Raw genomic sequence first — 16,258 nt, 5'->3', positions numbered from 1 at the left:
TGGGGCTGGGTCAGGGCCTGCCTTCTCACCCTCGCTTAGTGGGGCTTCCCAGAACTGACCCAACCCCTGCCCTCTTGCATGCAACTCATACTTAGCTCGCAGGGGAGAATCTGATCTCAAGGGCAGATCTCCCAGGGTGAGGCTTACCCATTGCACATCAGATTTGCTGACCCCTGCTATGTTCCCAAATGCGGGGTACAAGTACTGCCACGAAGAAGAGGGCCGTTCTTGATTGTGGTCTTTGTTTGTGGGTCTCAGACCTGTATTTCTCTATTCAGATAGTTGGACAGACTTGGTTAACTATCCTGGCAAGTACTGTCACGAAGATGATTTACAAAGTCCTTTTGACTCCCTTTCTGAAGTTGTGGGGTTATGCACTGTCCCCTCTTGGAAGTTCCTACCCTTTTCCAATCAGAATATTTCTTTCTCTGTGGGTCTTTTGCTACCCTTAGTCTCATATTTGTCCAACGCTACCCCTTACGTGCCAACACTTCCTTTGATTCCCCACCAGCCGGCCTGGTTTCTTCCCTACCTTTTTAGGTAACCAAGAAGACCAAGCCACCAAACCGGACTCTGAAACATCTAGAGCAGAGATGGCGATGAGAGGATATGAAAGCGTGGTTTGGGGAATTTCAAGCACAAATCATGACCTTAATGCAGAATCAATTCGAGACCATGAAGAGTGCAATAAAAACGGCGGTACAAGAGCTAAGAACAGAGATGACAAACCTGTGTGAGAGAGCAGACACCTTGGAGAAAGTATTGCAAAATTTGGAGGAAGAAGCCAAACAAGGCGTGGAGACCCAGGAACACCTAGTATGCTTGACCCACAACCTCGAATTATAATGCGAGGACTTAGGTTTGATCCCCTGGATCGATTTTCTAAGGATAAAAAATATGGTTCACTTTGTAGAAGAGAAGACTTAAAAGGGGCAGTTCAGCAAGTCTTCAAGGACATCCTCGAAGCGGGGGAGGACGAGGAAGTACCAATAGATGGGATACATCAAGTGGGCCTAAGGAGAACAGGAGAACAAGGGGCCAGACCCTGCAATGTTCTGGTAGCGCTCACCTCCTACTCCCAAAAGGAACGGATCCTGCGTAAGGCGAGGACAATGGAACATATCCGTATGAATAGAGAGGACATTAAATTAGATCAAGACTTGGCGCAGTCGACTTTACAGAAACGCCAGGAGATGGGTACAGTGGTAAGAGAACTCGCAGCCAAAACAAATCTGGTATAAATGGACATTCCCATTTGGATTGCTATTCTCGTGGGAAGGGAAGCAACGAAGAATAACTACCTGTGAAGAAGGCATGCAGCTAATAGGGATACAGGAGAAAGGAGACCACAAAGAAAGAAACGGAGAAAGACCGGCCACGAGGAGAATACCTTGGGAGTGGAAAAGGATCGACAGAAGGGCGCGGCATCCATCGAAAAAGAAATAGATTACCTGCAATCGATCCCGAACACACATACAGAAGATGACATTTCAAGCTGGTCGGAGCCTCCACCCCGAACATCCGAGGCCATACAAGGGAGCAAGTTGTTCATATGAACTCGGGTGCCAGGGTGGGAGGGGGGGGGTAGAGGCCCCGGGCGGCTATTGGAATCCAGAGGGGTTTAGGACACCCTACAAGTTATCCCTGAGGCTAGAGAGGGCATGGCCCAGAAGAACCAGAGCCCTCCTCAGGGCAGTTTGAGGGAGGAGGCTGGGGAGACTAGCAAGTTGGGGGGGGGGGGGACGCAGAGTTTGGGGAGGGTCACACAATCAACACTTGCAACAGGAAACGCACATAAGAAATCAATCATTCAGGACAGGATGGGGATACAAATTCTAACCTACAACGTCCGAGGTTTGAACTCCCCGTTTAAAAGGAAGAAAGTGGAGCACTTCTTACGACGGGGAAATACGATATTATAATGCTCCAGGAAACCCATTAAAGGTCAGGATAGAAGAAAGGTACTACTGAAAGTGTACAACCAAATTTTACAAGCAAATGCACAAGAGAAAAAAAGCAGGGGTGTTGGTCGCTATGCGGGAATCCCTAAATGCACAGATACTTGACACAGAAGCGGACAAGCAGGGGAGATATATTTTTGTGAAGATAGAGGGGCACCCCCTTACATTAGCGTCACTATATGCCCCCAACATGGGACAGGAAGGCTCTCTCCAAGATACGCTAAACAAGCTAGAACATTTTGCCACGGGGGAGATTGTGTTGGGTGGGGATTTGAATATCGCCTGGGACCCTAGTTTGGACAGATCGGGACCTAGAAAGCAGGGCCAGGGAACCCCATCAAAAACCCTACGACAGAAAATGAGTAACTTGGCATTGGAAGATGGCGAAACATGAACGAAAGTCAAAAAAGGCTACACACATTTTTCACATGTTCACAATACCATGTCAAGAATAGATTATATCTGGGTCTCGTCAGGGCCTCTGGGGAAGATGCAACATTCGGACATGGGCTCAATCTCGCTCTCGGATCATGCCCCTCTGTGGGTAGATCTCTCGCTGGCACACAGCAATTCAGGGTTATGGAAATGGAGACGGAGTATATAATAATCTGGCAGAAATAATCTGGAATGCGGTTTTGGGGAATACTCTCAGGGAACACAACAGAATATTTTACATGCAATAACTTCCCAGAGACGTCCAGGGAAACACTTTGGGAAGCCTTTAAGGTAGTGACAAGGGGACACATCATAGCACAGAGGGAGAAACGGAACAGAGCCGCCAATTGGAAAAAGAGCTAGAGGCAAAAGCAAACTCTATTCAGGTCGAATTGCTCCAGAAACAATTGTCCAAATAATAGAAAAGCCCTAAGACATGTCCAAGGGCAGCTGGAGACTGACCACATCTGATCTGAAACATTGGTACTATGTAAAGGTGAATAGGGCCGACAAACTCCAGGCAACTAAAAGAAAAAGGGCAGATCCAGGCAGTAAAGGCACTAATAGATGACAGAGCAAACGAAGACACAAACTTTGGCGATTGGGGATGTATTTAAGCCATTTTATCAGAACCTATACCCCTCAGACTACCCCAACGAGGAGCTGCAAAAGTCCTATCTAGATGAGGTCCTCCCCCCAGTAATATTGGAAGAGGAAACGCAACAACTAGACAGGGTGATTCGGGATCTACCAATGAACAAAGCCAAGGGCGCGGACAGTTTCACCGCACATTCTTACAAGACACATAGGGACATTCTGGCCCCAGTCCTTACAGAATTGATCAATAAATTTAAAGGTAAGGGTAATATCACACAATCTATAAACGAGGCAAAAGTGCTGGTATTCCATAAACAGGAGAAGGATCCGCAGCTTCCAAGTTCATATCGCTGATGGCGCTCATTAATTTGGACACAAAGCTATATACCAAATTCCTAGCTAATAGACTCTCGCAAATCCTCCCGAAGTTGATCCACCAGGACCAATCAGGGTTCGTCCCGAACAGACAAACCCAACATATCAGGAGAGTGATCCATCTGGTGGAAGAAATAGGGATAACCCAGTCCCCAGCCATTATACTGGCTCTCGACGCGGGGAAAGCGTTCGACCGTGTCGAGTGGTCACTTCTCTTCCATATACTGCGAAAGATGGGTTGGGAGGGGGGAACTTTCATAGACCTGATCCGGGCCAACTAACTCCCCAATAACACATGTAGCAGTGAACTGAGGGCTGTCCAAGAAAGTTCAGATTGAGAGAAGGACCAAACAAGGGTGCACACTATCACCCCTTCTATATGCGATATTTCTGGAACACCCTATTGGCAAAAATAAGAGACGCCAGAAATAAAAGACATGGACATGGCGGGGCACACCCATAAAATTGCTGCATACGTGGATGACATGTTAGTGGCCATGGGAGACCCAGAGAAGTTGCGCCTGATCCTTCTGCAGGAGATTGAGACATACGGATCTCTCTCTCTCTCTCAGGCTTAAAAATCAGAAATCCTGATACGAGCAGGGAACAAAACGCAAATCCAATCAGTATCATCGGCTTTACAACTGAAGGTGGTGAAAAGTGGGGTCAAATATCTGGGGGTTACCTCTACAGGTAGGATGGAAGGTAGGTATGCCCAAAATTATCCCCAACTATTACAAAAAATTAAACGGGATGTAATGAGATGGAACCCATTGTCAATATCGTGGTGGGGCTGGATAACGGCGGTAAAAATGACCATTTTACCTAGACTCCTGTATCTGTTCCAGGCCCTACCGATTAGAGTCCCGCCCTCCTTTTTTAAATCCCTGACAAATATAACAGCGTACATATGGCAAAAAAGACCCCCAGAGTTTCTAGTGTGGTTCTGAGGGCACTGAGAAAAGAGAGAGGCTGCTCCCTCCCACACTTTAGGAAATACTATGAGGCCGCCCAATTATGGGTGCTAAAAGAATGGATACCAGACGGGTCACACAAAATGTGGGCTTCCCAAGACCGAGCGGTAGCGACAATACCCACCAGACACTTCCTTTTGGCTAGGAAAACAATATAGACATCCTAATGTATAAATTAGTGAAAATATGAAAGCGACATGAAGTATTTGGGATAAAGCCACACGGAAGGAAACCAAAGACCCAGCCCCCTTTATGCCCATATTTAAAAACCCAGAAATTTCCATTGGGAATGGAGAAAGGTACATTCCAGAAGTGGGAAGAGGCAGGATGCAAGATGGTCTAGGACATGTATCAGGCGCAACATATAAAATCCTTCACGGACTGTACAACATAACTCGGCCTGAATACGAATGACAGATATAAATATGAACAACTACGCCACTGGCTGAGCACCCCACGGATCAAATGGGCAGGGACATGGGAGCTGACCCCATTCGAAACATACTTTATGACGCACACAGGCACAAAAAACGTTTTTCGAACACCTGTAAGTTTACAAATGGCAATACATAAAAAGATGGGAGAGAACACTAAAAGGCACGCTCACAAAGGAACGCTGGGGAATATATGTGAGTTTGGGTATTGCCCCCCATGAGGGCTATTCAGACTAGAGAAATGTGGATGAAAGTACCCATACAATAGCACTATACCCCAGAAAGACTCCACACGATGTACGGAAATTCCCCAAATAAATGCTGGAGGGGAGGGAGACTGGCGACACATTTGGTGGGATTGCCCAGCCCTACAACAATATTGGGCAGATGTAAAGACTCAAATGCAGTCCATGTACCCAGATGTGGGGACCCTGGGGGAAGAAGTGTGGTTATGTGGGCTCTCGGATCCTAAGGATAAACATCTAACCACCATGACACAGAAAATAGCTCAAAAATGGAAACAAACACCCACCTATAGTAATCGACTGGACCCGAAGAGTCTGGCCACATATGGCCATGGAACACATAACGTACAACATCCAAGGGGAATATCAAAAATTCCGAACGGACTGGGGCACGGTCCTGGGTTTCTTCAAAGCGACTACATGGCACAATGGTGCCCGCATAAAATAAGGATATTGGACTTGCTCAAGTAGAGGAAAGTAGGAGATACCGCAACGAGCAGAGACATTCACGGTGAACTTTCCGGTGGGAGTTTAGGGGAGTGGCGGAGGGGGGCTAGGAATTGTTCATGTTGGGAGAAAGACGCGGTCCTGTTGTATTGAAATCAATACAAATATTGTTTAAATAATTATAAACGAAATCAGAAACCTCCCTGGCTGCAACAACACACAGATACCTTTGCTGAAACTATGCAACAACCTTGCAGGCCACTTCAAAAACAAACATCCGCACCATCCAACAGATCATACAAAGCAGACCAAATAGCCACCTCTGCACCGCAATCTGTACGTACTTCACCACACTGCAACAGACAAGCACCCAACCTGTATCAACAGCACAAGGGAACTCGCACCTACTCTATAACCGCACTCAAGCTCATCGGACGGTGAAAACAAAACTGAAGCTGCCAACAGGATATCACTGTAACGCTCACCTGATTCTCGCAGAGGCGCCGGTCTTGACTGGGCGACTACCGTATCTTCAAAGGTGATGTGTAGCACTCGGTTGGCTCTTTGGGCTGGACCTCTGTGCACTGTATGCCTGACGTGTAGAGTAAGATGTCTTAGGTAAGTGAATGCCGAGCTCTCCATCTGCCTCGGGGTAGGGTGCTGTAACCAGTTTCTTCACTGGATAGGTAGCGCAGGCCTCTTGACTTCAGAGGACTGCTGTCCGTCGTTTACTGCACGAACGGTAAGTTTCGAGTCATTCAAATGTCTTTAAAGTCTTTAGTAATGATGTCTCTTGTTTTGCAGGGTTCCGGCGATGGCGGATGACGGGCTGAAGTGAGTTGAAGATGGAGCCCGTGTGATGAATAGAAGCGCCTGGAAGCACGTAAGTAAGCGCTTGTTGCCTGCTTCACTATGCGCTCTAACTGTCTTTTTATTTTGCAGGTACGAGTTCGGAGCGGCTGCAGGGTCCCGGAATACCACTGGATTAGATGTGGAAAGGAGTAATGGCACGTGAGTATTAAAGTTCCCCAATGTCTTTAAACGCACCTTGTTTTGTCTTTCAGATGCGGGATGCAGCGCCGAAGGCCTCCGGAGCGTGCGAAGAGTAGGTAAGCCTTTGCCTTTCAGATGCCGGAATGCTAACCTGTTCTTTCTTGTCTTTATAGGTGTTGCTGAAGACTGGATTCAGGATGGTAAGCCTTTGCCTTTCAGATGCCGGAATGCTAACCTGTTCTTTCTTGTCTTTATAGGTGTTGCTGAAGACTGGATTCAGGATGGTAAGCCTTTTTCCTTAGACCCAGGACCGGATGCAGAAGACACGATGAGCGTTCTGCTGCAGAGGTTGCAGAATAACACAAAGCAAGATTCATCCACCGGGTGTGGTTTAAATAGCCTCCTGTAGTGCTTAGGTGTCTCCTTCCACAGCCACGCCTAAGTAAGAAAAGAGTTCCTGCCTTCCAGAAGAGTTCCAGTGTTCTGAATGTAGGGAGTGGCTCCAGCCCCACCCAACAGGAAAAGTAGTTCCAAACAGAAGAGGATCAGAGGCTCAACTGGCAGGCAAGTAAGCAGCATGGTCTGCTGAAGGTAAGTCCACCCAAGCATTATGAGCCCGGCGCTTCCAGCGCTGGGACTGGGCATATTTATGAGCCTGTTGCCACTGGCGCCAGGACTGGGTCCAAAAGGTCCCAATTGGGACTGGTTGGCACTCGGAACCTGGGTTATGGATCTGCTTCCAAGGGAGTTGGGAAAACCCTGACCTTTTGGAAGCAGAGATCATGACAATCACAGCTCTCTCCTATTTCCACTACACCCTACTAACCCCCCCCCCCCCCCCCCCCACACCACCCACCCACCCACCCACCCACCCACCCACCCACCCACCCTTCCTTTTCATATCCGCTGGAGTGCCTTGGGACAACTTCGGTGGTCATGGTGCATGGTACAAATACCTTTAGTCTTGTTTGTTACTACTTTTGGTAACTTGTTATCATGGTACAATGGGGTATACTTTTTGTTTTACCCTAGACACACAAGATCTTTGGTTACTTTAGGTGTGCCAAAGGGACAAGCTGGTGACCGCAGTTAAATGTTCCTATTTTTTGGTGTAATTTACTTCAGCTTTACCGCGTTTGGCTACCAACTTTGGCTAGTGTCCAAACATGGCTTTGCCACATGGTTTTTCGCTTGTACCTTGTCCATCTTGTCTTTAACCCTTCTTCCTGGCCTGTGAGGCCACAAAATTCCTTCTATGGACTTCCAGTGTCCAGAAAAGCATAGGTTTTTGGCAGGCTACTGCAGGGCCATGGGTGTTTGCTGCCAGGAAGTGGGTTGGGTCTGTCTGGTCCCAATCCACAAACTGGTTTCGGTGTGTCTGTGGTATTCCTGAGTTGTGCCACCAGTGGTCCTGATTGGACCACTGCTGGGTTGTGTGTGGGGGCCAGATCTGTCGTTGGCTAGTGGGAGTTTCAGCCTTTTCCTGCTTGTTTGGATAAGAGGACCCCTGCACTCTGTGGAGAGATCCTGTAGGAAACCAAAGGAGCCAAGACTCCTTTCCAGCTGCAAGACCCAGAGGCCTGTTGGAAGAAGGCTTGTCGACCAACTTCTGCTACTGCCCTGGTAGTGCCCTGTCTGTCTTGTTGAAGATCTCCAGCAGTCCTGCGAAGGAGCTGCAACCTTTGAGTGGAGGTAACATCCATTGTCGACGTCGGCTCGGAGTCCTGCGAAGAGCAGCCTTCGGAAGTGCCCCTGGATAATCACAAGTGGCTGACCAGCTCAGTTTTGGCTACTGTGCGGCAGACGTTGCTGTTGTGAGTTGATTCCTGGAACTTGGGGATCCTCGGCTTAAGACTCCTCTCTGCGAAATGTTGTGGTCCTTGCATCAAAGGCACCCGAAATAGGAGGCAGAAGTTTGACTGCTGCAAGTGAATCCTCTTGCGTCACCGTGCATCGGTGGCGGTCATTCGCAACTGCTTACTTGCGTCCAGTCCGGTCTTGAGAATGGCTATGCATTGAGTTCCTTTGCGTTCTTCAACTGGAAGACCTTGCACCAGCATTAGTCGCCGGCCGGATGAAGTACTCAAACCTGCAAATCCTAGGGATCAAGGGCTGAAGCCGGCGGCGGGAAAAGCGGCCCAGACCCTCGGCAGGTCTACTGAAAAGTCCTACGAAGAGGTGCAGGGAGTTGTAGCGATACTTACCTGAACCCCTAACTGTTTTGATAACTTGTAAACTTTTGAAATAGTTTGGCTTTGCCATTGCTCGTTCGCACAAGCACTCCGAACTTTGGGGACACAATTGTTAGAACAACTTACCCTCTACCTCTTGGAACTGTTCATTGGACCCCAGAGGCCCTACCTTCTTTTTTCCAGCTTCATGGAACTGTAGTGAACCTTTGGGCACAAGGCCCCATGCTGTATCTCAGTGGACCTTTTACTGCTTCTAATACTCCCCTTACTTTACAGTTTTTTTATATTTATTTTGCCATACTCCAGTGATTGCATATATGTATCTAATTTTTATTGTTGTGATATTATCTGTTAGTAGTATTTTTCCCAGTGTTATATGGCCATAAATAAATATTTTTATAACTGTCTTAAGTATAATCCCTAACTTTGCATTGTGTGTACTCATTGGGGACCCCGTACAAGCTCATCACCTCTAGAGCTTGGCCTACACCACTCACCTTGCTGCCTTGAACTGGTTTGGCTACAGCTCCCAGTCCTAACGTTTGTAAGCTTCTAGTGGCTCGTGGGCCTGAGATCACATTTTATTTATATCGCGCTCATACATAAGTGTTTCACAGCGCCACCAGACAAAGGGAGGGGAACAGGAGATCAAACTACGATCTTACTAGGCCCAGTGACATGAGTGTCCCACCAACACTTTCGCCCGCCCCTTAGTTACCGCCAGGCACCACAGTGATGTGGAATTGTCAAGATAGTGGCAATCGCCACACTACCTGAGAGGTTGACATTGGCAGGTGCACTGGCCACAGGAGTATGAAGAGAGGATAAGGGGAGCTATGAGAGAGCATGTTAGAGGTGGGGGCCAGAGGAGTAAGGAACCTTATATGCCAGTTGGACCCAGATCAGGACAGAGCCGCATCAGGGGAGACGACGCAAGCCGAGTGCCTCAATTCAGGATAGAGACGCAAACTAACTAACCAACCATACTAACAATTTCCCTTTCTGCATACACCTCTCAAACGCCAAACCAAACGCAACCAAAACCTACAGCGCAACAATCCTCGCAAACTTCACTATATCGCAACAACAAAACAATAACACATAGTCTTGCACAACAGTACACGACGACTATCGGCCATAAAACACCCCAGGCCCAGCCAACGGACCCACCGGGCTGAGCCCGCCAACAGCACATCGCTGCTCTCTTGCACTTTTCCTGCTTCCTCCCACTAACCCAACCTCCCGTCCTCTTTCAGAGCCGCCAGGGGACCACTACGGTGGTGAGGGTGCGCGGTACAAATGTCCTTTAACATTAGGCCTATGTTCTGGTTTGAATATTATCGATCTCCCAACTTTGGTGATTGAATAACACATAATGGGTTGCACAACTGTGATCTGTATATGTAAATGTGCATTGCTTGTTTTCCGTAACCTTTGAATCTTTACAGTGTGCCTCGCTTTGTAATAAATCTGTGTATTTTCATGCTTACTTGTGTGGGTCTTTTTACTATTTCCGTTTAGTATTCCCTCTATTACTGAACAATGCCCCCTTCCTTCAGCCTTATTGCTTTGTCTATGCTATTTAATTAGTTTAGCTCAACTGGGTTGTGAAAAACTACCTGCTTAGCACTAGGTTGGATTATTGAAATCTTACCCCTGATAGTGACTTTAACAAATGCCCTACAATGGTTTTGGGTGGGTCTTTTAAAGTGACTTGAAACATGTAGTAATGTATCAATGGAGATATGGAAAAAATATGAATGGTTGATTATTTTGGAACCTGGAAGTAATTCTTGCATAGATTTTGGACTAAGTGCTTTCCCATTGTAATTATGGCTGGACAAACATAAATACATTTATGTGATTATCATAGTTTAAGAACTCCTTCGGGCAGCATACTATATTTATTTCTCAGTTAATGATGGCTGCCACAAAACCGAATTACATGGTGAGCAATCAAACTATTTCACATCAAGATTGCTAGTTCATGGTATGGGCTGAACTCCCTGTTTGAGGCCATGGTTTTGATAGGAATTTTGTAGCTTTGTTTTGGTTGCTTAATTTGGCTTGATTCTTGCGACAACATTCCTTTTTAGAAGAATTTTTGCAACCAGTAACATCTGATTTTACGTGTTTTTTGATAAGCTGGCTTAGAAGTTTGGCCTTTGCAGTATCTGGGGTAGCTGTGTCAAAATGGTGGAAGTATTGCAATCTAGTCCTGTGTGAGGTTTAACCATTGGTCTGGTGGGATATGTACTTACAAACGTGTTTTATTTTTGTTTTTTAAAAGAATTTTTTTTTTTTTTTCCTTTTCAGGATTAGTTGCCCATAGTGATCTAGATGAACGAGCTATAGAAGCTTTAAAGGAATTCAATGAAGACGGTGCATTAGCAGTTCTACAGCAGTTTAAAGACAGTGACCTCTCACATGTTCAGGTAATACTTGGTTTTGTTACATATTGTGAAGCACGATAAACGCACATGTTGGACTATCGGGGGGGCGGGAGGGGGTCTCAAACCTGAGAAAATCCTTGTTCATCGTAGTTACACATTCACACCTCAGATGATTACGTTTTTAATAATTTATATATTTACCACATAAATGATTTCTACCTGTCTTGTCTACCTCTATGGCTGGACTCCAGTGTATCAAAACACCTATTTTCATGTATTCTGTGCCCTTAGCTAGCATTAATGATCCAATTGGCTAAGGGAACTAGATGTTGAAGCTGACCCCATCATGTGTCTGCAGGAGTTATTCAGATTGTGTTTAAAGTATATGTTCTCTTGGTTTGGAACACGTGTCTTCTGCTTTACAAGTTAAATGGTTTTAATTGTATTCCTTTTCTATGTAAAGCCGATATTAACAAAGTCTGTTAAAATTGTTGCCAGTCTGTGTTTCCTATAAATCCCAGTAGACAACGGACCAAGGGATCTCGGTGTATTTACCCCACACACTTTAACGGAGTCTTGGGAATTGCGGCTCTTTTTACAGTGTGGAGTATGTATCCATCTTCTGTGGTTTGTAAGCGAATAACACTGCGACCTTTCACCATGTTACTGTTTCATCTCTTTTTCCCATGTCGGATTATGCCTACCGGTTTCAGTGGTGTATGTAAGTGTACCACTTTCATCAGGGCTTAAGATAAATGCACAGCAATGAGTGATGGGCTATGTTTAGAGTTGTCAGCATCAGCCTTTGTGGCAGTTTATCGGTTGCTTCTAGTTTACTTCGGGAACGGATGCTTTTAAATCGTGCGTGCCGCAAAACCTTGAAATGAAGCGCTGTGTAGAATCTCCTTGCCTGCTGTTGGCGGGCCGCTGTGCAAACTCTTTGCCAGCGCTGCGAGTTTGTTCCTGGAACACGCATGATTTCTTGCACCCAAAAAGGATCTAACCATGCGCCCTGTTTTAGACCTGCGCCTGGCGAACAAGTATGTCAAACCTCATAAATCCAGGATGACAACACTGCAGGAGGTAATCCCACTGCTGCAACAGGGGGGATTACATGGCCACATTAAACATGCATACTGTCATATTTCAATGTTGCCAGCGCAGAGAAAGTACCTCAGGCTCATGACAGAGGACACCCACATCAGTTCAAGGTTCTCTCCTTCGGCATTGCTTCAGCGCCACTGGTATTCACAAAGGTACTGGCGGTAGTAGCTGCTCACCTGCGCAGGCAGTCCATCCCAGTCTATCCTTACCTCGATGCCTGGCTCATAACGGGATTCGTACGGAACATGCCAAACAAATACCCAGAAGACAGTAGATCTTTTCTTCAGCCTAGTTTCTCTATCAATGAGAAAAAATCCAGTCTAAACTCCAATCAATTCAAACAGTTTCTGGGGGCTCTAATTCGGACCAAAGACGGCCTCGTCTTTCCCTCCGAGGGTTCAAAACATGCTGTTCCAGATCCCTCACTATGTAGCCAGTCACCAGGTGACTGTACGCAAAGCCACGCAGCTGTTGGGAATGATGGCTTCCTGCGTCTACCTAGTTCCTCGTGGTCGTCTGCGCATGCGCCCCATGGAAGAGTGGCTCTGGAGCCAATGGTGTCAGGCCAGCGGCCAGTGGGACGATCTAGTGGTTGTCTCTGCAGCTCTCGTTCATTCTCTACAGTGGTGGTCAAGGGAAAACCTTCTGCAGGAGAAAACCTTCACCACCTCGCAGTAGAAGCTACTCTCACCACAGACGCATCTCTGATGGGGGGGGATGGGGGGGGGCCTCACCACCTTCAACAGACTGCGTGCAGCGTGTGTTCCCCAGTGGTAGCATCCAATCACATCAACCTGTTGGAACTGCTAGCAGTATTCAAGGCCCTGAAGGCCTTCCAGACACATCTCCAGGGGAAAACCGTACTAGTCCTCATGGGCAGTATTACAGCCATGTATTGACAAACAAGGGGGCACTCGCTCTCTAGGGCTGTCCAAACTGTCCCTGAATATATGGAAGTGGGCTCTGAAACACAATGTTTGTCCTCTCACAACATGTCCAGGGGAATTCAATCTTCTGGCGGACCTACTCAGCAGAGACTACACCCTACCCATAGAGCATGTGTGGCGACTACAGGAGGACATTATACTCTACGTCTTTGTAGAATGGGGCTTCCCAGAGATCGACTTGTTTGCCAACGCCCAATGCCCAGATTACACCTCCATGTACCCTCACAACCGCTCCAAGGTGAGCGGTCTTTGGATAACATGGTCTGGGAAATTTGTCTACGTTTTTACCCCCGATTCCGATGCTCAACAGAATAGTGCACAAAATGCACCAAGAGCCAGTCTGGATGATTCTGGTTGCCCCTATGTGGGCCCGCCAGCCTTGGTTCTCCATCTTATGGCAATGTCAGTCTGCCCTCCCAGGAAACTGCATTGCCCATACAACATGCTGTCTGAAGACCAGGGGGAAACACTACATCCATGCCCTAAACTCTCAATTTAGCAGCCTGGCTCCTGAGGTCATAGAGTTTGGGCACCTCCATCTCCCTCAAAGATGCGTGGACATAATCTCAGAAGCACAAAACCAAACACTAGGCATTGCTACTCAGCAAATGGAAGCGATTTATCTGGTGTAATGGCAAGGGCATCAATCCTATTGAATGCTCACCTAAAAGATATTGTCCTCTACCTAACTCGCCTGTTAAATTCAGGGCTGGTTTTTAATTCTCTCAAGGTCTACTTGGACACGCTTTTGGCATACACCATGTCTCAGAGCAAGGTTTCATGGTGGACAATTCCTGTAATGAAAGCCTTTATGAAGAGGTAAAGAGACTTCATCCCGCTATTTTCAACCCAACTCCCGGGTGGGACCTGAATGTTGTTCTTACCAGACTAATGGGGGCCTCCCTTTGAACCAATGCACAAGGTTAGCCTTAAAGCACCCACCTACAAGACCGCCTTCCTGGTGGTGATCACCTCTATAAGAAGAGTTAGTGAACTGCAGGCCCTTTCAGTTCAGGACCCATTCATCACGATTCACAAAGATATGGTGGTTTTGCGCAAACACCCACGCCTACATTTATCTTGAAGTTCCATATAAACTAGTCCATAGAACTACTCACCTTTTTCCAGAACCCCACAAACGTGGCAAAAAGCCTCCCCCCCCCCCACACACTGGATGTAAGGAGAGCTGTTATCGACTATCTCGAAAAAACAAAGGCACTAAGAAAAACAAACCAGTTCTTCATTTCAGTGGCAGCTGGTAGAGAAGGGGACCCTGTCTCTAAATCGCCTATCTCCAAGTGGATTGTAAACTGCATCACACTGTTTCTCTCTTGCCAAGAGAGATTTACCCTTCAAGTGTAAAGCAGTCTACCTTGGACACAGGGGCTACCATAGCATTAATTGCAAATTTTCCTCTTGATTCCATTTGCAAAGCAGCAACCTGGAGTTCTGTACACACTTTTGCAAAACATTACTGCCTAGATGCACACTGTAGATCTGATTCTCAGGTGGGAAAAGTGGTGCTAAGACATCTCTTTGCTACTGTTCCTTCACACACCCCACCACCATCTCTGGGTACTGCTCGCCAGTCTAAGCACAGCATGTGATTCTAAGCAGATTCACAAGCATCACAAGACCTGCATTACTCACTGTAATAGCATTTCTGATGATTGTATCTGCTTAGATTCACATGCGCCTCCCCTTCCTCCCCTCATGGAATAGAAGGAATATAGACCTCTTACAACTTCTCTCTTCTGTGCTCGCTCACGCTGACTGTAATGCTCCCTCACAGCAGAGAAAATGCAACCAGAGGGACATAGACGCGTGAGGAATTTTGGGTACACTACACGTCACATTAGGGATAGTGTTAGTCACGCCCATGTCGATGTCCCCTTTCCATCTTTCAAAGAAAGATGCAATACTCAGTTATTTTCCACTAGATATCAGTCTATATGCACAGCATGTGAATCTAAGCAGATAAAATAATCAGAAATTCTATTGCAGTGAGTAATGCATGTCATTCTATTAGTTTTGTGCGATACTTCTACCTGTTGTGTATTACCAAGCAACACTATGAAAAACGACCTATTGTTATACTTAGAAGTGTAATTAGTGCTTGCCATTGTGTGTACTCATTGTGGACCCTTTACAAGCTCACCACCTCTTGAGACTTTTTTTAAACTTTTTTTTTTTATTTGACTTGACAACACACGGAAAAACAGAGGGGGCCACACGGCACCAGCAGCGATAACAAGTAACATACATCTTCACCAGAATACCTTGAATTGTCTATGGGGGAACGGGGGGAATCAGATAACAGACAAGAGCATTGGCATTTGAGTCAAAGGAGACACAGGTCACAGAGTGGTCACATTATGAAGAACAACCAGGAGAAGAATGAGCAGAGTTTGAAGGAGAAGCCGAGGCGGACATGTAGTCACGGAACCTTCGCCAGATGTCTCTTGGCCTTGCATGTGGGTGCTGCATTGTGCACCAGGCCTCTTCGTGTCATGTGCCCATGTAATTGTTCTAAGCCATTGTGTGTAGGTGGGTGCCTTGGGCCGGAGCCAACATGACCATATGCAGTGGACCGCTAGCAACATACAGAGACCCGCCAGTTTCTTCGAGTCACGCCCCAACTGGGGAAAGTCATGGAAGAGACAATGCAGTGGGGCGGGTGCAATAGTGTGCTCCAATATGTCCGATAACGTGGAACAGGTGCCAGTCCACAATTGTCAGATGAGGGCAGTGCCATAGCATATCGATGTAAGTTGCTTGATCCGTGCCGCACCTGGGGCAGTTGGGAGGAGAGTCACTGAACATACGATGTAGTCTCTTAGGTGTATGATGATACCTGTGCAGTACCTTAAATTGCATTAACTTAAATTTTGAGTTATAAGACACATCGTGGGTGCGAGCACACATTCGGGACCACCTCTCCAGTGATCTCAAGATCCTTCCAGCTGCGTTTCAACTTAGTAAAGGGGGGGCTGCTCTAGCCTGCAATAAGGAGGAGTCTAGACATCTTTCCTTTGAAGGAGGAATAGGAACGGAGTTCTGCAACTATGGGTTCATCAGGCGGTAGCGTGGGGAAATCCGGGTATCTGGATTTGAGGGTCCTCCGGAGGGAGGAGTATTGTAGCCACGCTGTGGGCCGACGC

At 46.9% G+C, this 16,258-nt stretch overlaps 1 protein-coding gene across 4 annotated transcripts in view; it reads left to right on the top strand.

Annotated features, from left to right (window-relative positions):
• The window catches only part of SYNCRIP (synaptotagmin binding cytoplasmic RNA interacting protein), a 708,200-nt gene that overhangs the window by 69,220 nt on the left and 622,722 nt on the right, over positions 1-16,258 (top strand). For all 4 annotated transcript variants that reach the window (XM_069606352.1, XM_069606353.1, XM_069606355.1 and 1 more), the window contains one exon: positions 10,970-11,088. In XM_069606352.1, the coding sequence (XP_069462453.1) occupies positions 10,970-11,088 (119 nt within the window). The remainder of the gene's footprint in view (positions 1-10,969; positions 11,089-16,258) is intronic.

This window comes from Ambystoma mexicanum, chromosome 4p (assembly GCF_040938575.1).
Source record: "Ambystoma mexicanum isolate Mex_15411 chromosome 4p, UKY_AmexF1_1, whole genome shotgun sequence".
In the NCBI taxonomy this organism is placed as follows: Eukaryota; Metazoa; Chordata; class Amphibia; order Caudata; family Ambystomatidae; genus Ambystoma; species Ambystoma mexicanum.
This window is presented reverse-complemented; position numbering and strand designations above follow the sequence as displayed.